Genomic DNA, 22,796 nt, shown 5'->3' on the forward strand with positions numbered 1-22,796 from the left:
GATGGCAATTTGAATGCACAGAGATACCATGACAAGGAAGTGATCCCAAGAGGGGGGGTGACCTGGGGGTCTCTGAGGTACCAGAACACATTAAATAAAATACCTTTATAATAAAGTATTGCATGCATTATCGTGGCTTTAGCGTTCTGGCAAAATGTGGCCTTTTAAAAACAAATTTCATGCAATTTTAGATGACTGGAGACTTTCACAGAATCTTAAAAGGTAAATTATTATTTTATTTAACTAGGCAAGTCAGTTAAGACCCAATTGTTATTTACAATGACAGCCAAACCCGGACACCGCTGGGCCAATTCTGTGCCGCGTCGTCCAGGTTTAATACCTCTCAAATGACCAAAATGACAGGCTGCTTTGACACTGACAAACTGAGAATCTGAGGTCAATATAAACGACCGTGTCTCTAATCCATCAATAGCCTAGGCCAGGTGTGAGGAGAAACACATTGTACAATATGAGGAGGAAGTTATAGTCCTAAACAAGCTTTCCAGTTTCACTGACTCACCCAATGATGTGCAGCTCACTCCCTGAATGAATGGAGAATTGCACAAGTTGTTTTTATAACTAATCCTGGTCGTTTCCAATGGGAACAGATCAGTCATAGTGGGCAGAGCCAAGCACAAGTCAGCGAGATCCTACTGGTGCGTTATACAACACATCTGCACATTTCTGTTAGGGAACTCTTCTGTGAATCGCTCGTGTGCAATAACTCAATTCGCTTTTACGTTCCTTCTAAATTACGCAATTATTTAAAACTGTTGCAAACGGTAAAGTCTACAAATCTTAGTCCACTCTGTTCATCAAATATTTTTGTTTTGGAATCGGAACTGAACTGAGATCAGGTGTTTCATCGATTTAGAACATTTGCAGAATGTCGGCCAAAATCCATCTCGTTCCGTCTTCTCCCACTGCCTGTCAGCGGGCTTCCTCTCACTACCATATCCTCTTATAGAATATTAGCTCCACAGTATTGTGGAGCTCCTACACCTAAATATAAACCGTACCGGTATCTATTTCAGTCCAAGTCAAGCACTGAATTAGATAATTGAACAGGAAGAAATATAATATATTTTTAGAGAATAAATAAAGTGCCAGAACTGGCAAGACAATAACTTTTGTGTCTCATTGTTACTACAGGACGACTAGAATTAAGTCTGAGGCCGGTTACATCAATAGTGAGTACAAACCCAGCCTGCCTCTCTCATTCCAGACTATATCCAAACCCATATTCATTCACTGGGCCCTGGTTGTGACAGTGGAGCCCAGTTTGCACTGCAGGATCCAGAGATGGCATCAGTGAAGGTGGAAGACTGCAGTCAAACACTGGAACTGAATGTCATCATTAAAGATGAAGAAGAGGAGGAGGAGAAGATTGGGGAATCTGTTTCTCATGGTAAGAGCAGGTTCTATCTAAGTTTGTTGTTCATTCCAACTTCCCTCTGTGTATGAAAAGTTGCAGTAGAACTGTTTCATGATGAACTGTTTCAATGAGAAGGTAGATGTTTCATGCTACTGAGACTTGCATGGTTTGACACCAGTATCGTCAGCATTTGTTTTATTAGTAGACTAAAGAAGTGAAGTGGACAATCTGCCAGTGTTTTAAAGTTCTATGAAATGAGTCTGTGTAGTTACTAACCCTTGTGATAGTGAGTGGAGGATGATATGAAATGAGTCTGTGTAGTTACTAACCCTTGTGATAGTGAGTGGAGGATGATATGAAATGAGTCTGTGTAGTTACTAACCCTTGTGATAGTGAGTGGAGGATGATATGAAATGAGTCTGTGTAGTTACTAACCCTTGTGATAGTGAGTGGAGGATGATATGAAATGAGTCTGTGTAGTTACTAACCCTTGTGATAGTGAGTGGAGGATGATATGAAATGAGTCTGTGTAGTTACTAACCCTTGTGATAGTGAGTGGAGGATGATATGAAATGAGTCTGTAGTTACTAACCCTTGTGATAGTGAGTGGAGGATGATATGAAATGAGTCTGTGTAGTTACTAACCCTTGTGATAGTGAGTGGATGATGATATGAAGTGAGTCTGTGTAGTTACTAACCCTTGTGATAGTGAGTGGAGGATGATATGAAATGAGTCTGTAGTTACTAACCCTTGTGATAGTGAGTGGAGGATGATATGAAATGAGTCTGTGTAGTGACTAACCCTTGTGATAGTGAGTGGAGGATGATATGAAATGAGTCTGTAGTTACTAACCCTTGTGATAGTGAGTGGAGGATGATATGAAATGAGTCTGTGTAGTTACTAACCCTGGTGATAGTGAGTGGAGGATAATATGAAATGAGTCTGTGTAGTTACTAACCCTTGTGATAGTGAGTGGAGGATGATATGAAATGAGTCTGTGTAGTGACTAACCCTTGTGATAGTGAGTGGAGGATGATATGAAATGAGTCTGTGTAGTGACTAACCCTTGTGATAGTGAGTGGAGGATGATATGAAATGAGTCTGTGTAGTGACTAACCCTTGTGATAGTGAGTGGAGGATAATATGAAATGAGTCTGTGTAGTTACTAACTCTTGTGATAGTGAGTGGAGGATGATATGAAATGAGTCTGTAGTTACTAACCCTTGTGATAGTGAGTGGAGGATAATATGAAATGAGTCTGTGTAGTGACTAACCCTTGTGATAGTGAGTGGAGGATAATATGATATGAGTCTGTCGTTACTAACCCTTGTGATAGTGAGTGGAGGATGATATGAAATGAGTCTGTGTAGTTACTAACCCTTGTGATAGTGAGTGGAGGATGATATGAAATGAGTCTGTGTAGTTACTAACCCTTGTGATAGTGAGTGGAGGATGATATGGAATGAGTCTGTAGTTACTAACCCTTGTTAAAGTGAGTGGAGGATGACACGCCCCTTTTTAGCTTTCATCTCTTACCCGATTTTAGAATAGTTTTATTCCCCTGTATTGTACAGCCTACTGATATGAATACATATGTCACCCGGTACAGCCAGAAGAGGACTGGCCACCCCTTTGGGCCTGGTTCCTCTCTACATTTCTTTCTAACTTTTCCGAGCCGCTGTGCTTCTACACCTGCATTGTTTGCTCATTGGTGTTTTAGGCTGAGTTTCTGAAAAGCATTTTGTGACAGCTGCTGGTGTAAAAAGTGTTTATAAAATAAATTTGATTGACATGGACAGTACCAGTCAAAGGTTTGGACACCTACTTATTCCAAGGTTTTATTTATTTTTATTATTTTCTACATTGTAATATAAGCGAAAACAAACTTTAAGTAACACATATGTAATCATGTAGTAACCAAAAAAGTGAGATTCTTCAAAGTAGCCACCCTTTGCCTTGATGAATGCTTTGCACACTCTTGGCATTCTCTCAACCAGCTTTATGAGGAAGTCACCTGGAATACATTTCAATTAATAACAGGTGTGCCTTGTTGAAAGTTACTTTGTGGAATTTCTTTCCTTAATGCGTTTTAGCCAATCAGTTGTATTGTGACACGGTAGGGGTGGTATACAGAAGAAAGCCCTATTTGGTAAAAGAGCAAGGCCATATTATGTCAAGAACAGCTCAAATAAGCAAAGAGAAATGACAGTCCATCATTACTTTAAGACATGAAGGTCAGTCAATGCGGAACATTTTATAGAACTTTGAAAGTTTCTTCAAGCGCAGTTGCAAAAACCATCAAGCGCTATGATGAAACTGACTCTCACGAAGACCGCCACAGGAAATGAAGACCCAGAGTTACCTCTGCTGCAGGGGATTAGTTCATTAGAGTTACCAGCTTCAGAGTTAAAGTAACAGACACATCAACATCAACTGTTCAGAGGAGACTGTGTGAATCAGGCCTTCATGGTCGAATTGATGCAAATAAACCACTACTAAAGGACACCAATAAGAAGAGACTTGCTTGGGCTAAAAAACACGAGCAATTGACATTAGACCAGGGGAAATCTGTAATTTGGTGTGATTCGTCCAAATTTCAGATGTTTGGTTCCAACTTCTGTGTCTTTGTGAGATGCAGAGTAGGTGAATGAGTGATCTCTGCATGTGTGGTTCCCACCGTGAAGCATGGAGGTGTGATGGTGGAGTGCTTTGCTGGTAACACTCAGTGATTTATTAACCAGCATGGCTACCACATCAGTCTGCAGCAATATGCCATCCCATCTGGTATGGGCTTAGTGGGACTCATTTGTTTTTCAACAGGACAATGACTCAAAACACCCCTCCAGGCTGTGTAAGGGCATTTTGACTTAGAATGAGAGTGATGGAGTGCTGCATCAGATGACCTGGCCTCCACAATCCCCCGACCTCAACCCAATTAAGATGGTTTAGGATGAGTTGGACTGCAGAGTGAAGGAAAATCAGCCAACAAGTGCTCAGCATAAGTGGGAGCTCCTTCATGACTGTTGGAAAAGCCTTCCAGGTGAAGCTGGTTGAGATAATGCCAAGTGTGCAAAGCTGTCATCAAGGCAAAGGATGGCTACTTTGAAGAATCTAAAATATATTTAGATTTATTTTAATACTTTTTTGGTTACTACATGATTCCATATGTGTTATTTCATAGTTTCGATGTCTTCACTTATTCTACAATGTAGAAAATAGTAAAAATAAAGAAAAACCCTTGAATGAGTAAGTTTGTCCACCAACTGACTAGTTCTTCTGATGTTGTTCACACAGGAAACGATGTTGCCACGTTCTCTGCATCCAGAGAGCAACAGCAGGAAGATCATAGCGCTAAGAGATCTCATCACTGCCCACATTGTGAGGAGATTTTCCCATTTCTATCAAAGCTGAAAATACACCTAAAAATACACACAGGAGAGAATCTGTATTCCTGTACTGACTGTGGAAAGAATTTCACAACATTAGAGGTTCTGATCATTCATCAGAGAGTGCATGAACGGATACACACAGGAGAGAAGCCTGTGTCCTGCTCTGACTGTGGAAAGAGTTTCTCTCTACTGAGCAACTTAAAACGACATGAACGCATACATACAGGAGAGAAGCCTTACGTATGCTCTGACTGTGTAAAATGCTTCACAACATCAACTGAGCTAAAACGTCATCAGAGAACACACACAGGAGAGAAGCCTTACTCCTGCTCTGACTGTGGAAAGAGTTTCTCTCAACTGAGCAACTTAAAAGCACATGTACGTATACATACAGGAGAGAATCCTTACTCCTGTTCTGACTGTGGGAAGAGGTTCTCTCTACTGAGCAACTTAAAATCACATGAACGTATGCATACAGGAGAGAAGCCTTACGTATGCTCTGACTGTGTAAAATGCTTCACAACATCAACTGAGCTAAATCGTCATCAGAGAACACACACAGGAGAGAAGCCTTACTCCTGCTCTGACTGTGGAAAGAGGTTTTCTCGACTAAGCACCTTAAAAAGACACCAAGGTCAACAGAAAGGACCATTGATCTGACTGTAGAAAATGTTTTAAAACAACAGCTGAGCTTAAAGGTCATCAGAGAGCACACATAGGAGAGAAGTGTCGTGGAAATGTCCTGTATTACCAAATCACGAGAGAGCAAACCACACACAAGTCAAGAGTTATCATAAAGTCCATCTTTAATTATATGAGCGTCACCATAGCCCTGTGACTCTCAGATCAATTCAGTGTCTATAAATGAATTATCTGAGAGTGCTTACATATTGGTAACTGAGATCCTTTATAGCAAAGACACACATAGCCAGACAGCATTCAGTTTGGTCTCCTAAACTAAGTTCTTATCTTGTTCTTGGTACCACTTAGAACCAAAAACATTACCTCATCCAATGGCATATATCAAATACACCCCCTCCTGGACAAGATCAGAAAAGACAGTGAGCCTTTTAGGTCATATACTAAATCAAGATAAGGGCAACCTCAGAGGAGACATGTAAATAATTAGACACATTCCCATAAGAAGACAGGCCTGACCTCTCCCCTCTCTGGGGCCCAATGTGACTAAGCCCTGGCAGAGAAGGCATAACTGCAAACAGTATTATCCAAAAGAAGACATTCTAATGACAAATATCTCACATAAGAATTATTATATAAATGCAACATCTTATTTATCAATGTTACCTAACTAATTCTGATTCTGCTACTACAGAAGTCTTACATCAGCTCTGACTGTGCGCCAAGTTTCTCTCTTCTGTGCCACTTAAAATGACTTGAACGTGTACACACAGGAGAGAAGCCTTATCACTGCATTCATTGACTGTGAGAAGAGATTCTACAGATTGGGCCATTTAAAACGACACCAATGTATACATAAAGGAGAGAAGCCTCATCAGTTCTTTCAGACCAGCTAAGATTAGTCACTCCACTTAATTATCATGTCATTAAATAAGTGGTAACAGTGAATTGGATCAAATGAAGAAAGCGTAGAACACTATTGTAATCCTATTGTTTCTCACTATGAGAGAACTGTGCAGAGGAGAGGGAGCGTTATAGTATGTATGTTATCCTCTCTTTACTTTACTGATCAGTGTGCACCTTGTCAGTTTTGGTGTGTTTTGTTAGCTTCTACTGTAAAGATATTGAGATGGCCTTGGATTTGGCCATAGGGTGGAATACCCTCTGTGAGAAGTCTCATGTCTTGACTGGGTGGTACTGCTTCTCTCTGCAGTTTTCCGTGGGAATGAGCTGGTAGACACAACATGTACAGAGTGTAAAAAACATGAAGGGACGCCTGCTCTTTCCATGACATAGGTGAACCCAGCTGAAAACTATAATCCTTAATGATGTGGTTTTTATTATGAATTTATTATGGATCCCCATTAGCTTTCAGCAGAAAACAAGAGACTGCAGTTGCAGTGGGCTAAGAAATGAAAACACTGGACGCTGGAGAATTTGAAAAACATTGCCTGGCCTGATGAATCCCTGTTCCTGCTGTTTCATGCTGATGGGAGGACTGGGGTATGGAGGAAACCCCGAGTACATCCATCATGCCTCGTGTCATCTTTGCAGGCTGGTGGTGATGGTGTGGAGTTTGTATTCATGCCACACTCTGGGCCCCTTGATAAAAGTGGAGCAACTTTGAATACCACAGGATTTCTAAACATCATTGCCAATCAGGTGCATCCCTTCACTGCAGCAGTGTATCCATCTGCAAATAGATTTCTTCAGCAGGATTATGCCACAAGGCTTGTCCAGGAATGGTTCCAAGAACATGACAGTGAATTCAGTTTACTGCAGTGGTCACCACGAGTCACCAGATCTCAATCCAATTGTTAATCTGTGGCAGGAGATGAAACAAGCTATTCGGAGTAGAGATCCACTCCCAGCTAGACACAATTGTGGGAAGAATTGGGCCAGAATCCCTGTGGAATGCTCTCAACACCTTGGATAATTCTTTTAAGCATTTGTTTGGGTAGATTATTTAATATTACTCAACTTTTGTTTAAACAGTATGAATTTACTTGTGTTTATTAAAATTGTCTTTTAATACTAGATTCATTATTGTAGTCATTGATGAATGTATTTGAATAACTGTATTGAAGTTAATTGATCTGGCAGGGAGCCAGCGGTTAAGAGTGTTGGACCAGTAACTGAAAAGTTGCAAGGTTTGAATCCCAAGCCGACTAGGTGCGAAGTCTGTCATTGTGCCCTTGAGCAAGGCAATTAACCCTTATTAGCCCTGTAAGTTGCTCTGGATAAGAGCATCTGCTAAGTGACAAGATTGTAATGAAAAATGTTTGTAGATGAATTTATGCTGGGCAACTGCTTTTTTTTTCTCTTAAATGAAATAAACTGTTTGAAGTGAAATACTGTATATACAATACACAACATTACCACTGTGTTTACCCTGGTCAGAGGGACGGGACCATAGTAAACTAGACTATGTAACTGTTGTTGTTAGTAGCCTACAGTTTCCATGCAATACAGCATGTCAGATTGCTAATGAGGTGTATAGCTGCTACATTTATGCAAGAGTTTTTGCTTGTGTCTGTCGGGAGAGATGTGTTGTCATGCTTGCTAAATAACTCCTGGAGGGAAGTGGAGAGCGTGACTTGAGCTTTGTGCGTTGTGCCCCGCCCGCCTTACATGGTCGAGAGACTCAGAGAGCCTGCAGCAGCACCCTGATGTGAAGAACAGCCCATACAAACCTTTACGATTGTAGTACAATAAAGAAAATATTGCATGTTATTTTCGTGGAATGGTAGTGACCAAAAAAACATATGTTTTGTTATTGTACTAGGCCCAGGAGCATAGAAGAAACTGCCAGATGTGTCATAATAGCCTGGAAGTAAAGCTGCACTGGGAGACACATTTGAAATGGAATACATAAAATACATTCAGCAGGGTGAAACAATCACAGTAAAACATGATTTAAATGTATTGTTGGAAGGGCTGTGGTCACCAGTCATGTAATACATTAAATATATACATCAGATGGTATTGGGGAGCTATTTCATAGGGTTTTCATGGGTACATTATTTACCCATTTCAATCTTATACCAACCAACCCTATGCTTGGTGTGACTGTTATGGACAGAGCAGACCTTCTGATATGCCCTTAAATATTGTAATATGCAACCTGGAATTAAAATGTAAGAGGACCAGTGCTTCTACAGTGAATCACATCTGTGCTGTTTGAGAGAGATGTTGTTAGACTACATTGCATCGTTGTTTCCTCTTCTGTGGGCACTGGTGGGGAACAGTATCATTTCAATTCACAGAGACAATGAGTCCTTCAAGTTTAGCACTATATCCACATGTTTGAATTCTCTGTATTGTGATGAAGATGGGGGAAATTGAATTGACAAGTATTGTCATACCCAGCCAATCAGCATTCAGGGCTGAACCACCCAGTTTATAATTTACTAGATACAATGTGGGTTGGTAACTAGGTTTGGCCTCCAGTCAATTTGTTGCTGGGCTTGTAGCTAGTCTGCGAGCCAGAACATAATTATCCTATTAACAAATAGCCTATAGCTGCCCAATTCATAGTCCTACACAGTGTAGGCTACAATACACATTTAACACGTGGTTAGTGGGCTAATCAATTCAATGACCATAACATAATAATGTCCATCTGATATTACAGTGGTAAAATCACCAATGTCTATATTAATAGAACTTCCTGTTCTGTTAAAATATATTAATCATATTTCTGTCATTTCAAACCAGTGTGTCTTGTTTGCAGTGTGTCAGTTCAATCTGAGATGTCATTAGGAATCTAACCATGGTACATTCAGAAGTAGATGTTCCACCCCAGACACGAGGCTGGAGTCCGACGCAGAAAGGAAGGTGGGCCTAAAGAGTGTGTGTTTGTGTGTTTTACAGTGTTGATTTTACCATGTACATATTTTATTATTATTATTTAACCTTTATTTTAACCAGAAGGTTCTTATCGACTTACACAAATCCACAAGGAGTCAGTGGAAACCATATTTATTTAATCAAGTCAATCATATCAGCAGTAAATGAGGCTGAATTAGTTGTTAGGCTGCCAGACGAGACTCCGGTGGCCAATAGCCAGGTGTAGCGGTGGTAAGGATTCACTCCATGGTGTTAAAAGGAAAGCTTTATGCTGGACTAACTAAAATTCTGTTACAAATGGTTTAATTGAGCTGTTCTTGCCACAATATGGACATGGTCTTTTACTCATTTCATATAACTTTTAAAAAATAACAGCGTTTTATTAGGTTCCAAAGTCCAGAGACAATATTTCCCATTCAATTCAAGAATTACCCACTATCTATCTATTGGATAATGGAACCAGAGAGGAAGCTTGTGTTACCATTCTCTACACCATTACAGTACTCATTTCAACAGACCTTTTCCATGGCCCTTTGTCAGAGTTCAATATATGCCCAAGTCTATATGGAGGGTCAGACTGTTGTAATGTCTGGAGGGTGAAAATCCAAATAAATGACATTATTACGTGTTCCACCACCCATGTTATTTACATTATTAAATGTCCATGTGGGCTCTGCTATGTCGGTAAAACCTCCCGCTCTCTCAAACAGAGAATTAGTGAACATAAAAGTTAAATCAGGAGAAACGACAGGGATCATCCAGTCGCAGTACATTTTAATGACCTGAAGCAGGACATTTCTACCTTTAGATTTTTGTGGCATAGAGAAAGTTAAGAAGTCAGACAGGGGAGGTGATATTAATAAAACTCTGAGTAAAAGAAAATGTTTTGGGATTTTCACCCTCCAGACATAATCTCCTAAAGGACTTAATGATGAAATGCCTGTGTATGTTATGTTGTGAATTTGAACATGAATGATGTGCCTACTGAAGATCACTATGATGTTTTTCGTATGATGTACCCAACGACTAATGAAAACTTGCTGAATGTCCTCAGTGTGGTTTTACAGACGTGTTTAATACGTCTTATTTACACACTTTTGTAATATTTATAAAATGCATATTGTTATATTTGGCAGCACTTATTTGTTTTTCCTCCAACCCCTTTTGATGTGTGAACGGATGTGGGTGGGGCCATGTCTACATAAGGGTGCTCATTCTTTTTTTTTATTCTCTAAAAGCTCTGACAAAGGCCGTGAGGCCCGATACGTAAGTTTATTGAATATCAGTGATACTATCAAGCAGTGTGCAGTTTCCTTTTTCCTTCATCTTGTTCAACTGTTGCCATGGCACCTGCAAAACATTTTGATCAGATGTGCGAGTGCCTTTTGAATTGTATATAAAGGTGGTATAAAAGGTGTTATATCTGGAGTTTAGTAAAGGTGTTTCATAAAGGTGTTATATAAAGGTGTTATATAAAGGTGTAATATAAAGGTGTTATATAAAGCTGGTATAAAAGGTGTTATAGCTGGAGTTTAGTAAAGGTGTTATATAAAGGTGTTATATAAAGGTGTTATATAAAGGTGTTATATCTGGAGTTTAGTAAAGGTGTTTCATAAAGGTGTTATATCTGGAGTTTAGTAAAGGTGTTGTATAAAGGTGTTATATAAAGGTGTTATATAAAGGTGTTATAGCTGGAGTTTAGTAAAGGTGTTGTATAAAGGTGGTATAAAAGGTGTTATAGCTGGAGTTTAGTAAAGGTGTTTCATAAAGGTGTTATGTGAAGGTGGTATAAAAGGTGTTATAGCTGGAGTTTAATAAATGTGTTATATAAAGGTATATAAAGGTGGTATAAGCGGAAGATCCCTGGAGTGGTTTGTATTTGTGTATTTATCAGGGATCCCCATTAGTTACTCTTCCTGGGCTCCAAACACACCAACGCATCCACATGACATATAAAACAACAGATGAAACAGTGAACTATGTTTGTTCTGAATGAGCTAAAGTTAAAACAGTACATCATGTAACATCCCTACACCACCACATCTCCACAACACAAAACCTTCAATATCACAATGTGTACGTATGCATGTGTCTGTACCTTTTGTGTGTGTCTCTTCACAGTCCCCGTTGTTCCATAAGGTGGTATTTTTTACATGCTTTTTAAATCTGATTCTACTGCTGGCATCAGTAGCCTGATGTGGAATAGAGTTCCATGTAATCATGGCTCAATGTAGTACTGTGCGCGTCCCATAGTATGTTCTGGACTTGGGGACTGTGAAGAGACCTCTGGTGGCATGTCTTGTGGGGTAGTCATGGGTTTCCTAGCTATGTGCTTGTATTTTTAACTTCTTACGGCTGAAATCCCGTTAACGGGATCAATTTGACAACAGCCAGTGAAAGTGCAGGGCGCCAAAATCAAACAACAGAAATCTCATAATTAAAATTCTTAAAACATACAAGTATTATACACCATTTTAAAGATAAACTTGCTAATCCCACCACAGTGTCCGATTTCAAAAAGCTTTACGACGAAAGTAAACCATATGATTATGTTAGGTCAGCACCTAGTTATAGAAAAACAGCCATTTTTCCAGCCAAAGAGAGGAGTCACAAAAAGCAGAAATAGAGAAAATGAATCACTAACCTTTGATCTTCATCAGATGACACTCATAGGACTTCATGTTACACAATACATGTATGTTTTGTTCGATAAAGTTCATATTTATATCCAGAAATCTCAGTTTACATTGGCGCGTTATGTTCAGTAATGTTTTGCTTCCAAACCATCCGGTGATTTTGCAGAGAGCCACATCAATTTACAGAAATACTCATAATAAACATTGATAAAATATACAAGTGTTATGCATGGAATTATAGATATACTTCTCCTTGATGCAACCGCTGTATCAGATTTCAAAAAAGCTTTACGGAAAAAGCACACCATACAATAATCTGAGTACAGCGCTCAGACACAAAAACAAGCCATACAGATACCCGCCATGTTGTGTCATGTTGAGTCAACAGAAGACAGAAATAGCATTATAAATATTCACTTACCTTTGATAATCTTCATCAGAATGCACTCACAGGAATCCCAGTTCCACAATAAATGTTTGTTTTGTTCGATAAAGTCCATCATTTATGTCCAAATACCTCCTTTTTGTTTGCGCGTTTAGTTCACAAATCCAGGCACGAGCACTAGGTCCAAATGAAAAGTCAAAAAGTTCTGTTACAGTTCGTAGAAACATGTCAAACGATGTATAGAAACAATCTTTAGGATGTTTTTAACATAAATCTTAAATAATGTTCCAACCGGACAATTCCTTTGTCTTTAGAAATGCAATGGAACGCAGGTCGCTCTCACGGGCGTGCGCGAGACTGAGCTCATGGCATTCTGTCAGACACCTGGTTGAAACAGCTCTCATTCGCTCCCCCTTCACAGTAGAAGCCTGAAACAAGGTTCTAAAGACTGTTGACATCTAGTGGACACCTTAGGAAGTGCAATCGGACCGAATTTACACTGTATCTTGGATAGGCAAAGAGTTGAAAAACTACAAACCTCAGATTTCCCATCTCCTGGTTGGATTTTTTCTCCGGTTTTTGTCTGCCATATGAGTTCTGTTATACTCACAGATATCATTCAAACCGTTTTAGAAACTTCATGGTGTTTTTTTTTAACTAATAATATGTATATCTTAGCTTCTGGGCCTGAGTAGCAGGCAGTTTACTCTGGGCACCTTATTCATCCAAGCTACTCAATACTGCCCCCCAGCCATAAGAAGTTTTACACAGACAGCTCGGAAACATTCAGCGTGTCAACAGCTCTTAAAAAAACAAGTAATGATGAAGTCAATCTCTCTTCCACTTTGAGCCATGAGAGATTGACATGCATGTAATTAATGGTAGCTCTCCGTCTACTTTTAAGGGCCAGCCGTGTTGCCCTGTTCTGAGCCAACTGCAATTTTCCCAAGTCCGTCTTTGTGGCACCTGACCACACTACTGAACAGTAGTCTAGGTGCGATAAAACTAGGGACCTGCCTTGTTGACAGTGTTGTTAAGAAGGCAGAGCAGCTCTTTATTATGGACAGACTTCTCCCCATCTTAGCTACTGTTGTATCAATATGTTTTGACCATCACAGTTTCCAACCCAGGGTTACTCCAAGCAGTTTAGTCACCTCAACTTGCTCAATTTCCACATTATTCATATCGAGACGTAGTTGAGCCACATACGTTTTTCCAGCAGCAGACTATGATCGATAATGTCAAAAGCTGCACTGAAGTCTAACAAGACAGCCCCCACAATCATTTTAGCATCAATTTCTCTCAGCCAATCATGAGTAATTTGTGTAAGTGTCGAGTGTCGAGTGTACTTCTCAAACATAATTTTGTCCCGAAGTTTGTTGACAGGCTGACTGGTCAGCTATTTGAGCCAATAAAGGGGGCTTTACTATTCTTTAGTGGCGGAATGATTTTAGCTTCCCTCCAGGCCTGAGGACACACACTTTCTAGTAGATTGTCAGACTCCGGTGGCTTCTCATTGTTGAAAGACAACAATCTTTTTACCAACTTTACGGAATTCAAAAGTACATTTCTTGTCTTTCATTATTTGGTCAGATATACTTGGATGTGTAGTGTCAGCATTTGTTGCTGGCATGTCATCCCTAAGTTTGTTTATCTTGGCAATATCAGTGGGTTTTGTGATAAATGAGACATCTGATTCAATGTATGAAGGAGCCAAGTTGGCTTTTTTTCTCATAATTTTGTTTAATGTGCTCCAAAGCTTTTTACTATCATTCTTTATATAATTTCTCTTTGTTTCATAGTGTAGTTTATTTTTATTTAGTTTAGTCACATTATTTCTTAATTCTCAGTACATTTGCCAATCAGTTGGGCTGCCAGACTTATTTGCCATTCCTTTTGCCTCATCCCTCTCAACCCATACAATTTTTCAATTCCTCATCAATCCAAGGAGATTTAACAGTTTTTACAGTAATTTCCTTAATTGGTGAGGACTTATTAGTAACTGGAATAATCAATGTAATAAATGTGTCAAGTGCGTCTGGTTGCTCCACAGACCAGCAAACATTCTAGAAATAGCATTACACAATTAACATCTTGATCAACTCTATGCAAAGGAGATGTGTCCTGGAGGAGGCTACGACCCCCTTCTCATGTAATGGGGTAGGGCCTTCTCAAGGACCCCGGAATGCACGGACGGTGTTAGTGGGAGAACAGGAAGTTCCGGGAAGGCGCGCACCATTCTTCAGTATAAAGAAAGCGCTAGAACGATGCGGTCTAGAAGATAATATTCGTGTCCGTTTCTGTGTATTACTACAGGTATGTAATAGCACGTGTAAACCTTCGAAAGAATATATTTACTTGAGGTTTCTGAATTCGTTTGGCAAGTTATTGGTTTTGTATAAAATTCACGAGCTGGTAAAATGGCGGCACCACTCGGTTTGCGTCAACGGACTTTTTTTTTTTTTTTTTTACTGCAACAATAATAACAATATTACACATCAATACAGGGACATTCCTGTGAATACAGTGAAAAAAATCCATGCAGAGATTATCAATTTTCTACATGTGTACTAATATTCAGACACATTAAGTTGTTTCTATCTTTATCTATAAATGTTACTATGGTGTGAACGGAAATACTATTGGTTTTGATTTAAATAATACAGTGAAGACAAGGTTATTCAGGAAAATACTACATAGTGCTACCTAAAACAAAAGGCAACCGTGTACTAAATGGTTTTTGAGTCGTTTATCCGAATTCGGGAAATCTACTATAGATTAAGTGCATTTAATTTGTGTAGCCTGATTTTAAAGTGTATACTTTGTCTAATGTGAATTAATGAATGTTTTGTCAATGCTTACCTACCTCATCTATTGAAATTAGATCAATGCTTGACTTCGACAATAGCTCACCGGAGCTGAGTATCGGCACCTCAAAATTCTACTGTTTGAGCTCATGTTCTTCTTATAGAAAATTAGCTCAACAATATTGTGGAGCTCCTGCACCTAAATATAAACCGTATTTTTAGAGAATAAAGTGCCAGAACTGTCAAGACTAACTTTTGTGTCCGTTTCTCTTTATTACTACAGACCGACTCAGATTAAGTCTGAAGCCGGTAACATCAACAGTGAGGACAAACCCAGCCTTCCTCTCTCCTTCCACACTGAGTTCAAACCTACAGTCACTGGGTCCTGATTGTGACAGTGGAGCCCAGTTTGCACTGCAGGATCCAGAGATGGCATCAGTGAAGCTGGAAGACTGCAGTCAAACACTGGAGCTGAATGTCAACATTAAAGATGAAGAAGAGGAGGAGAATATTGGGAAATCTGTTTCTCATGGTAAGAGCAGGTTCTAAGTGTGTTGTTCATCCAACTTCCCACTGTGTATGAAAAATGTTTTTACCTTTTATTTAACTAGGCAAGTCGGTTACGAACAAATTCTTATTTTCAAAAATTCAAAACAGAAATACCTTTATTTACGTAAGTATTCAGACCCTTTGCTATGAGACTCAACATTGAGCTCAGGTGCATCCTGTTTCCATTGATCATCCTTGAGATGTTTTTACAACTTGATTGAGAGTCCACCTGTGGTAAATTCAATTGATTGGACATGATTTAGAAAGGCACACACCTGTCTATATAAGGTGCCACATTTGACAGTGCATGTCAGAGTAAAAACCAAGCCACGAGTTTGAAGGAATTGTCCGTAGAGCTCCATGAAAGGATTATGTTGAGGCACAGATCTGGGGAAGGGTACCAAAACATTTCCAATAATAAAAAGTGTAATATGCAGATACCTCTAAGAACTACAGCCAATAAAAATAGAGGATTTACAGTTCCAATGCTTCTAGAATCACCGGTTTGTAAAAACTCACAAAACAGATCCCTAATATTATGAAACTCTGGGGCTTTCTTTTTCACTATATAAGTACATTTTTCAAGAGCCAGGCTTGATGTTAATTATTTGAACCAATGACCAAGTGAGAGGGAACTTGCATACTTCCAGTGGAGAGCAATTGAACGTCTAGCTTGTAATAGACAGAGGTCAACCATTTTCTTTTCTCTCCTATGTAAATCGATACTCTCTGGGTAAAGATTTCGGCGGGACAGTTTAGGGATTAGTGGTATTGGGGTAGAGGTCATCTCAGAGATATAGCGCAGTACTGAGCTCCAAAACGTTTGTATCTCAACACATTCCTCCAGGCAATGATACAAGGTGCCTAAATGTGTGTTACATTTAACACACAGGTCTGGGGTATTAGGGTCAAATCTGTGGAGCTTAACAAGGTGATATATGTTCTCATTATCCAATTGTATTGCAACAATCTCAGGCGGGTGTTTATTGTCTGTATCTGAGCTCTACAGCATATCATACATACCCCAATACACTGTACATATCCAGAAGTGGACCTAGAAGTTTGTCGTTAAATATCTTCGACATATCTATTGGGAGCCCGTCTGGACCTGCCTCTCTACCTCTCTTCCTATTGAAAATAACATCAGATATTTCAACACCATCCAATTCCTTTTCCAGATCCAATTTAGTGTCTTCTGACATAGAGGGAACATCAATACCTGATTACTTCTCAGGAGATTCAGAGTTGTAAAGTGTGTTGTAGTAGGAAGCAAATGTTTGGTTTATTTCTACACGATCCATTGATAATTGTCCTTGTTAATTATGAATTGCAGGAATGGCTCGGTCTGAATTTAACTTCTAAATGCGCCAGGCCAGTAATTTACCAGGTTTTTCACCTTGATCATAGGACTGTTTCAGCCTAGTTAAGCTGTCACCCTTTGAGCATGGTTGGGATGGTCTGGATCAATGTGAACAACAGCTTGTTCCAGTTCCTGCCAATATCCAGGAATTTCGCACAGCCATTGAAGAGCAATGGGACAACATTCCACAGGCCACAATCAACAGCCTGAATAACTCTATGTAAAGGAGATGTGTCCCATGGGAGGCAGCAGCAGCTACCCACTTCTCCAGTGCTTCATTAGTAAATTGGGAGGTGCTGGAACAAAAAGTGAGCCCAAGGGAGGGGGGAGAGGGGGGGGGGGGGGGGTGACCTGGGGGTCTCTGAGGTACCAGAACACATTCAATAAAATACCTTTTATAATAAAGCATTGCATGCATTATCATGGCTTTAGTGTACTGGCAAAGAGTAGTGGTGTGGAGCTGCTTGCAGAAGTTGCACACATGAAGTACATTTATTGTAGCCTGGAGTCTGGGAAAAATGTGGCCTTCTGTAAACAGATTTCTTGCGGTTCTACATAATTTTAGATGACTGGAGACTTTTGCAGATTTTTTAAAAATACCTCTCAATGACCAAAATGACAGACTACTTTGACACTGACAAACAGAATCTGAGGTCAATAAAAACAACCTTGTCTCTAATCCATCAATAGCCTAGGCCAGGTGTGAGGAGAAACACATTTTACAATATGAGGAGGAAGTTATAATCCTAAACAAGCTTTCCAGTTTCACTGACTCACCCAATGATGTGCAGCTCAATCACCAGACAAAAGCTTATCTCTTGCTTTACCTTGTAAAAACAATGCTGTTCTCTCAATAGACCTATTTGGAAGTTGATAACTTGGTAACAGACAGATTAGTATGTTCTATTCAGCAGGATCTATTTGCTTTACAACCTGTGTTTTCTAGCGATGGTATTAGAAATATTATAGGAAATACATTATGAAGTGCAATGCTGGAGAGATGAGTTGTCGGCTCATGTCTATAACAACACAGAGGGAGAGAGATCATCCAAAGTGAATCTCATTTTAGTTCTGTGAGAGATACAGGTGTGCTTCTCTCTCACCACAGCAATGGCCACGCCTTGGTCTAAATAGGCTACAATGTTGCATAAACCTGGGAAGGCCCAACATGAATCAATTCTTAGAATATCAGGCACGTTTTCACATTACGTTTTTTAGGAGGCATGACAATTGCAGAGGAATCCAAATGTAATTACTCTGATGGCTTTTATTATGATTTTTACATTGCAAATAGTGGAAATGTATTTTTCATGCCACAAGAGCTTGGTTACCTGATCCTGACAAATAACGAAAGAACGAAAGACTACAAAACTGAGAGGTGCCGGAAGATCCGGCTCAAATTAAGTACCGCCCTTCTCATATAATGGGATAGGGACATAATAATCCCTGAAAGCACGGAGGGTTGCACCATGTTTTTTTTATAACTAAACCGGTCGGTTCCAATGGGAAGAGATTAGTCATTGTGGGCAGAGCCAAGCACAAGGTAACGAGATCCTATTAGCGCGTTCTAGCATACATCTGCATATTTCTGTTAGGGAACACCACCTCTGTGAAGCGCTCGTGTGCAATAACTCAAGTCACCTTTGCGTTACTTCTAAACAAAGCGATTTATAAAAAAAAAATATTAAAAATAAACTTCTGCAACGGGCAAGGTCTACAAAACGTAGTCCACTCTGTTCATAACATATTTTAGTTTGGTAGTGAGGTGAAGCATGCGCTTAGCGTTTCCAATTTATCCATCGGGTGTAGAGGGGGAACAGGAAGTTCCAGGCAGGCACGCACCATTCTTCAGAATAAATGAAGCGCGAGAACTGTGATGTTAAGACGATAACCCCTGTGTCTGTTTATGTATTACTACAGGTTTGTAATGGCACGTTTAAACTTTCTAATTTCGAAAGAACATGTCGTACCATGCTAGGTAGCATCCGTTAACGTATTATCACGTTTGGTAAAGGGTTGATGTGTTATTTTTGTGTCAAACCGAGTGAACGTGATACACATAGATAGTCACATAGCTAGACACTTCGGGTTTGTCTGAATGGGTGTACATCATTTCCTCAAGGACATTTAATAAATAATCAATTTATTTGAGATTTCTGAGTTCGTTTGGCATGTTTTTGGTTTTGTGTAAAATTCACAAGCTGGTAAAATGGCGGCGCCCACTCGGTCTGCGTCAACGAACTAAAGAAAGCGGGTGCAGAGAGACATTTTCACGGTTACACTACAGTTTTGAAGCTTAATGTAATGCTCATCAGTTTTCTACATGTGTACTAATAGTCAGACACCTTCAGTTGTTTCTATCTTTATCTATAAATGTTACTATGGTGTGAACAGAAAATACTATTAGTCTTTGATTTGAAATGATGGTGAAGACGATGTTATTCAGGAAAATACTACATAGTGTTGCGATAAACATACTAAATGCTTTGTTGTCATTTATGTATTTATGTGAATTTAATCTACTATAGATTAAGTGCATTTACGCTGTGTAGGCTATTTTTGAAGTGTGTACTTTGTCTAATTTGAATGAATTAAGGTTTTGTCAATTCTTAGCTACCAGATCTATTGAAATGAGATCCGTGCTTGACTTGGACAGGAGCTCTGTCACGTTCTGACCTCTATTTCCGTTGTTTTGTATTTATTTAGTATGCTCAGGGCGTGAGTTGGGTGGGCAGTCTATGTTTGTTTTTCTATGTTTTGGGGCATTTCTATGTTTTCGGCCTAGTATGGTTCTCAATCAGAGGCAGGTGTCATTAGTTGTCTCTGATTGAGAATCATACTTAGGTAGCCTGGGTTTCACTGTGTGTTTGTGGATGATTGTTCCTGTCACTGTGTTTGTTGTCACAGGATAGGACTGTTTTGCGTTTTCACATTTCTTGTTTTTGTTAGTTTGTTCATGTGAAGTTATTTATTAAAAGCATGAATCAAAACAACCACGCTGCGCTTTGGTCCGCCTCTCGTACAGACGAACGTCATTACAGAATCACCCACCCCAACAGGACCAAGCGGCGTGGTAACGGGCAACGGCAAGAGGAGCAGCAGGAGAAGCAACAGAGGCAGCAGCAACAGCAGCAGCAGCAGTGGGAGAGGCTGCACTATTTGGAGAAATGGACATGGGAGGAAGATTTGGATGGTAAAGGACCCTGGGCTCAGCCAGGAGAATATCGCCGCCCCAAGGAAGAACGGGAGGCGGCGAAAGCGGAGAGGCGCCGGTATGAGGAGGCAGCGCGGCGTCGTGGATGGAAGCCTGAGAGTCAGCCCCAAAAATGTCTTGGGGGGGGGGGGGGGGGGCTAACAGGGAGTATGGCTACGCCAGGTAGGAGACCTGAGCCAACTTCCTGTGGTTACCGGGGGGCTAGAGAGACCGGGCAGGCACCGTGTTATGCTGTGGAGCGCACGGTGTCCCCAGTGCGGGTGCACAGCCCGGTGCGGTACATTCCAGCTCCGCGTATCGGCCGGGCTAGAGTGGGCATCGAGCCAAGTGCCATGAAGCCGGCTCTACGCATCTGGTCTCCAGTGCGTCTCCTTGGGCCGGCTTACATGGCACCAGCCTTGCGCACGGTGTCCCCGGTTCGCCTGCATAGCCCAGTGCGGGCTATTCCACCTCGCCGCACTGGCAGGGCGACCGGGACCATTCAACCGGGTAAGGTTGGGCAGGCTCGGTGCTCAAGAGCTCCAGTGCGCCTGCACGGCCCGGTCTATCCGTCACCACCTCCACGCACCAGCCCTCCGGTGGCAGCCCCCCGTACCAGGCTGTCTCTCCGGCCCATCCTTACAAGGGCTTCCTCCTCTCCAGCGCTGCCGGAGTCTCCCGCCTGTTCGGCGCTACGAGAGCTACTCAGTCCGGCGCTTCCAGAGCCTTCCTCCTCTCCAGCGCCGCCAGTGCCGCTCGTCTGCCCAGCGCCGCCAGTGCCGCCCGTCGGCCAGGAGCCGCCAGTGCCGCCCGTCAGCCAGGGGCCGCCAGTGCCGCCCGTCAGCCAGGGGCCGCCAGTGCCGCCCGTCAGCCAGGGGCCGCCAGTGCCGCCAGTCAGCCAGGGGCCGCCAGTCAGCCAGGGGCCGCCAGTCAGCCAGGGGCCGCCAGAGCCCCTCCGCCCAGAGGCGCCGCTGTCCCTCTGTCCCGAGCAGCTGCCCCTCTGTCCCGAGCAGCTGCCCCTCTGTCCCGAGCAGCTGCCCCTCTGTCCCGAGCAGCTGCCCCTCTGTCCCGAGCAGCTGCCCCTCTGTCCCGAGCAGCTGCCCCTCTGTCCCGAGCAGCTGCCCCTCTGTCCCGAGCAGTTGTCCCTCTGTCCCGAGCAGTTGTCCCTCTGTCCCGAGCAGCTGCTTCACCTCTGTCCCGAGCTGCCCCTCTGTCCCAAGCAGCCCCTCTGTCCAGTGGGGTCATTGAGAAGGGTGGCCATGGTGAGAAAGCCACGGAGGCGGACAATAAGGTGGACTAAGACAATGGTGAAGTGGGGTCCGCGTCCCGCGCCAGAGCCGCCACCGCGGACAGACGCCCACCCAGACCCTCCCCTATAGGTCAAGGTTTTGCGGCCGGAGTCCGCACCTTTGAGGGGGGGGGGGGTACTGTCACGTTCTGACCTCTATTTCCTTTGTTTTGTATGTAGTTAGTATGGTCAGGGTGTGAGTTGGGTGGGCAGTCTATGTTTGTTTTTCTATGATTTGGGTATTTCTATGTTTCGGCCTAGTATGGTTCTCAATCAGAGGCAGGTGTCATTAGTTGTCTCTGATTGAGAATCATACTTAGGTAGCCTGGGTGTCACTGTGTGTTTGTGGATGATTGTTCCTGTCACTGTGTTTGTTGTCACAGGATAGGACTGTTTTGCGTTTTCACATTTCTTGTTTTTGTTAGTTTGTTCATGTGAAGTTATTTATTAAAACATGAATCAAAACAACCACGCTGCGCTTTGGTCCGCCTCTCGTACAGACGAACGTCGTTACAAGCTCACCAGAGCTGAGTACCGTCACCTCAAATTTCTACTGCTTCTGCTCGTTTCTTTTATAGAATATTAGCTCAAAAGTATTGTGGAGCTCCTGCACCTAAATATAAACAGTACCGTCACCCAAAATGAGTATCGGCACCTATTTCAGTCCAAGTCAAGCACTGAATTAGATAATTGAACAAGAAGAAATATAATATATTTTGAGGGAATAAAGAAAGTGCCAGAACTGTCAAGACTAACTTTTGGTGCCTGTTTGTCATTGTTACTACAGGCAGACTATAATGAAGTATGAGAACAATGAGGACAAGCTTAGCCTGCCACTCTCCTTCCACAGTGAGTCCAAACCTACAGTCACTGGGTCCTGAATGTGACAGTGGAGCCCAGTTTGCACTGCAGGATCCAGGGATGGCATCAGTGAAGCTGGAAGACTGCAGTCAAACACTGGAGCTGAATGTCAACATTAAAGATGAAGAAGAGGAGGAGAAGATTGGGACTTCTGTTTCTCATGGTAAGAGCAGGTTCTAAGTTTGTTATTTTTTCCAACTTCCCACTGTGTATGAAAAACTGCGGTAGAACTGTTTCAATGAGAAGGTAGACATTATTTCAAGCTACTCAGACTTGCATGGTTCGACACCAGTATTGCCAACAAGTATACAAACTGCCAGTGTTTTTTAAAAATGTCAATGAAATGTGTCTGTATAGTTACTGTCATGGAAATATTGAATAAAATATTTCTCAGATACCGGAGCTTGTGAAATCAAATAGACTTTATTACAAAAGTAACAAAGCCGAGCAATTCCATGGAAGAA

The 22,796-nt window shown here is 41.4% G+C and overlaps 3 protein-coding genes across 17 annotated transcripts in view; 1 reads left to right on the forward strand and 2 right to left on the reverse strand.

Annotated features, from left to right (window-relative positions):
* LOC110528894 (oocyte zinc finger protein XlCOF6-like) overlaps window positions 1-22,796 on the reverse strand; it is a 680,129-nt gene that overhangs the window by 188,426 nt on the left and 468,907 nt on the right. The window lies entirely within an intron of this gene.
* Window positions 1-22,796, forward strand: part of LOC110495595 (zinc finger protein OZF-like) — a 147,679-nt gene that overhangs the window by 104,575 nt on the left and 20,308 nt on the right. For 5 of the 11 annotated variants that reach the window (XM_036951094.1, XM_036951095.1, XM_036951097.1 and 2 more), the window contains 2 exons: window positions 15,365-15,613; window positions 22,322-22,495. In XM_036951094.1, coding sequence (XP_036806989.1) covers window positions 15,365-15,613; window positions 22,322-22,495 — 423 coding nt within the window. Of the gene's footprint in view, window positions 1-1,225; window positions 1,409-5,728; window positions 9,242-14,446; window positions 14,591-15,364; window positions 15,614-17,862; window positions 18,534-18,568; window positions 18,911-22,258; window positions 22,496-22,796 lie in introns of those variants that run through there. The other 6 variants (XM_036951107.1, XM_036951100.1, XM_036951101.1 and 3 more) reach the window with 6 other exon arrangements.
* Window positions 1-22,796, reverse strand: part of LOC110528886 (zinc finger protein 664-like) — a 140,889-nt gene that overhangs the window by 44,039 nt on the left and 74,054 nt on the right. The window lies entirely within an intron of this gene.

This window comes from Oncorhynchus mykiss, chromosome 18 (assembly GCF_013265735.2).
Source record: "Oncorhynchus mykiss isolate Arlee chromosome 18, USDA_OmykA_1.1, whole genome shotgun sequence".
Taxonomy (NCBI): domain Eukaryota; kingdom Metazoa; phylum Chordata; class Actinopteri; order Salmoniformes; family Salmonidae; genus Oncorhynchus; species Oncorhynchus mykiss.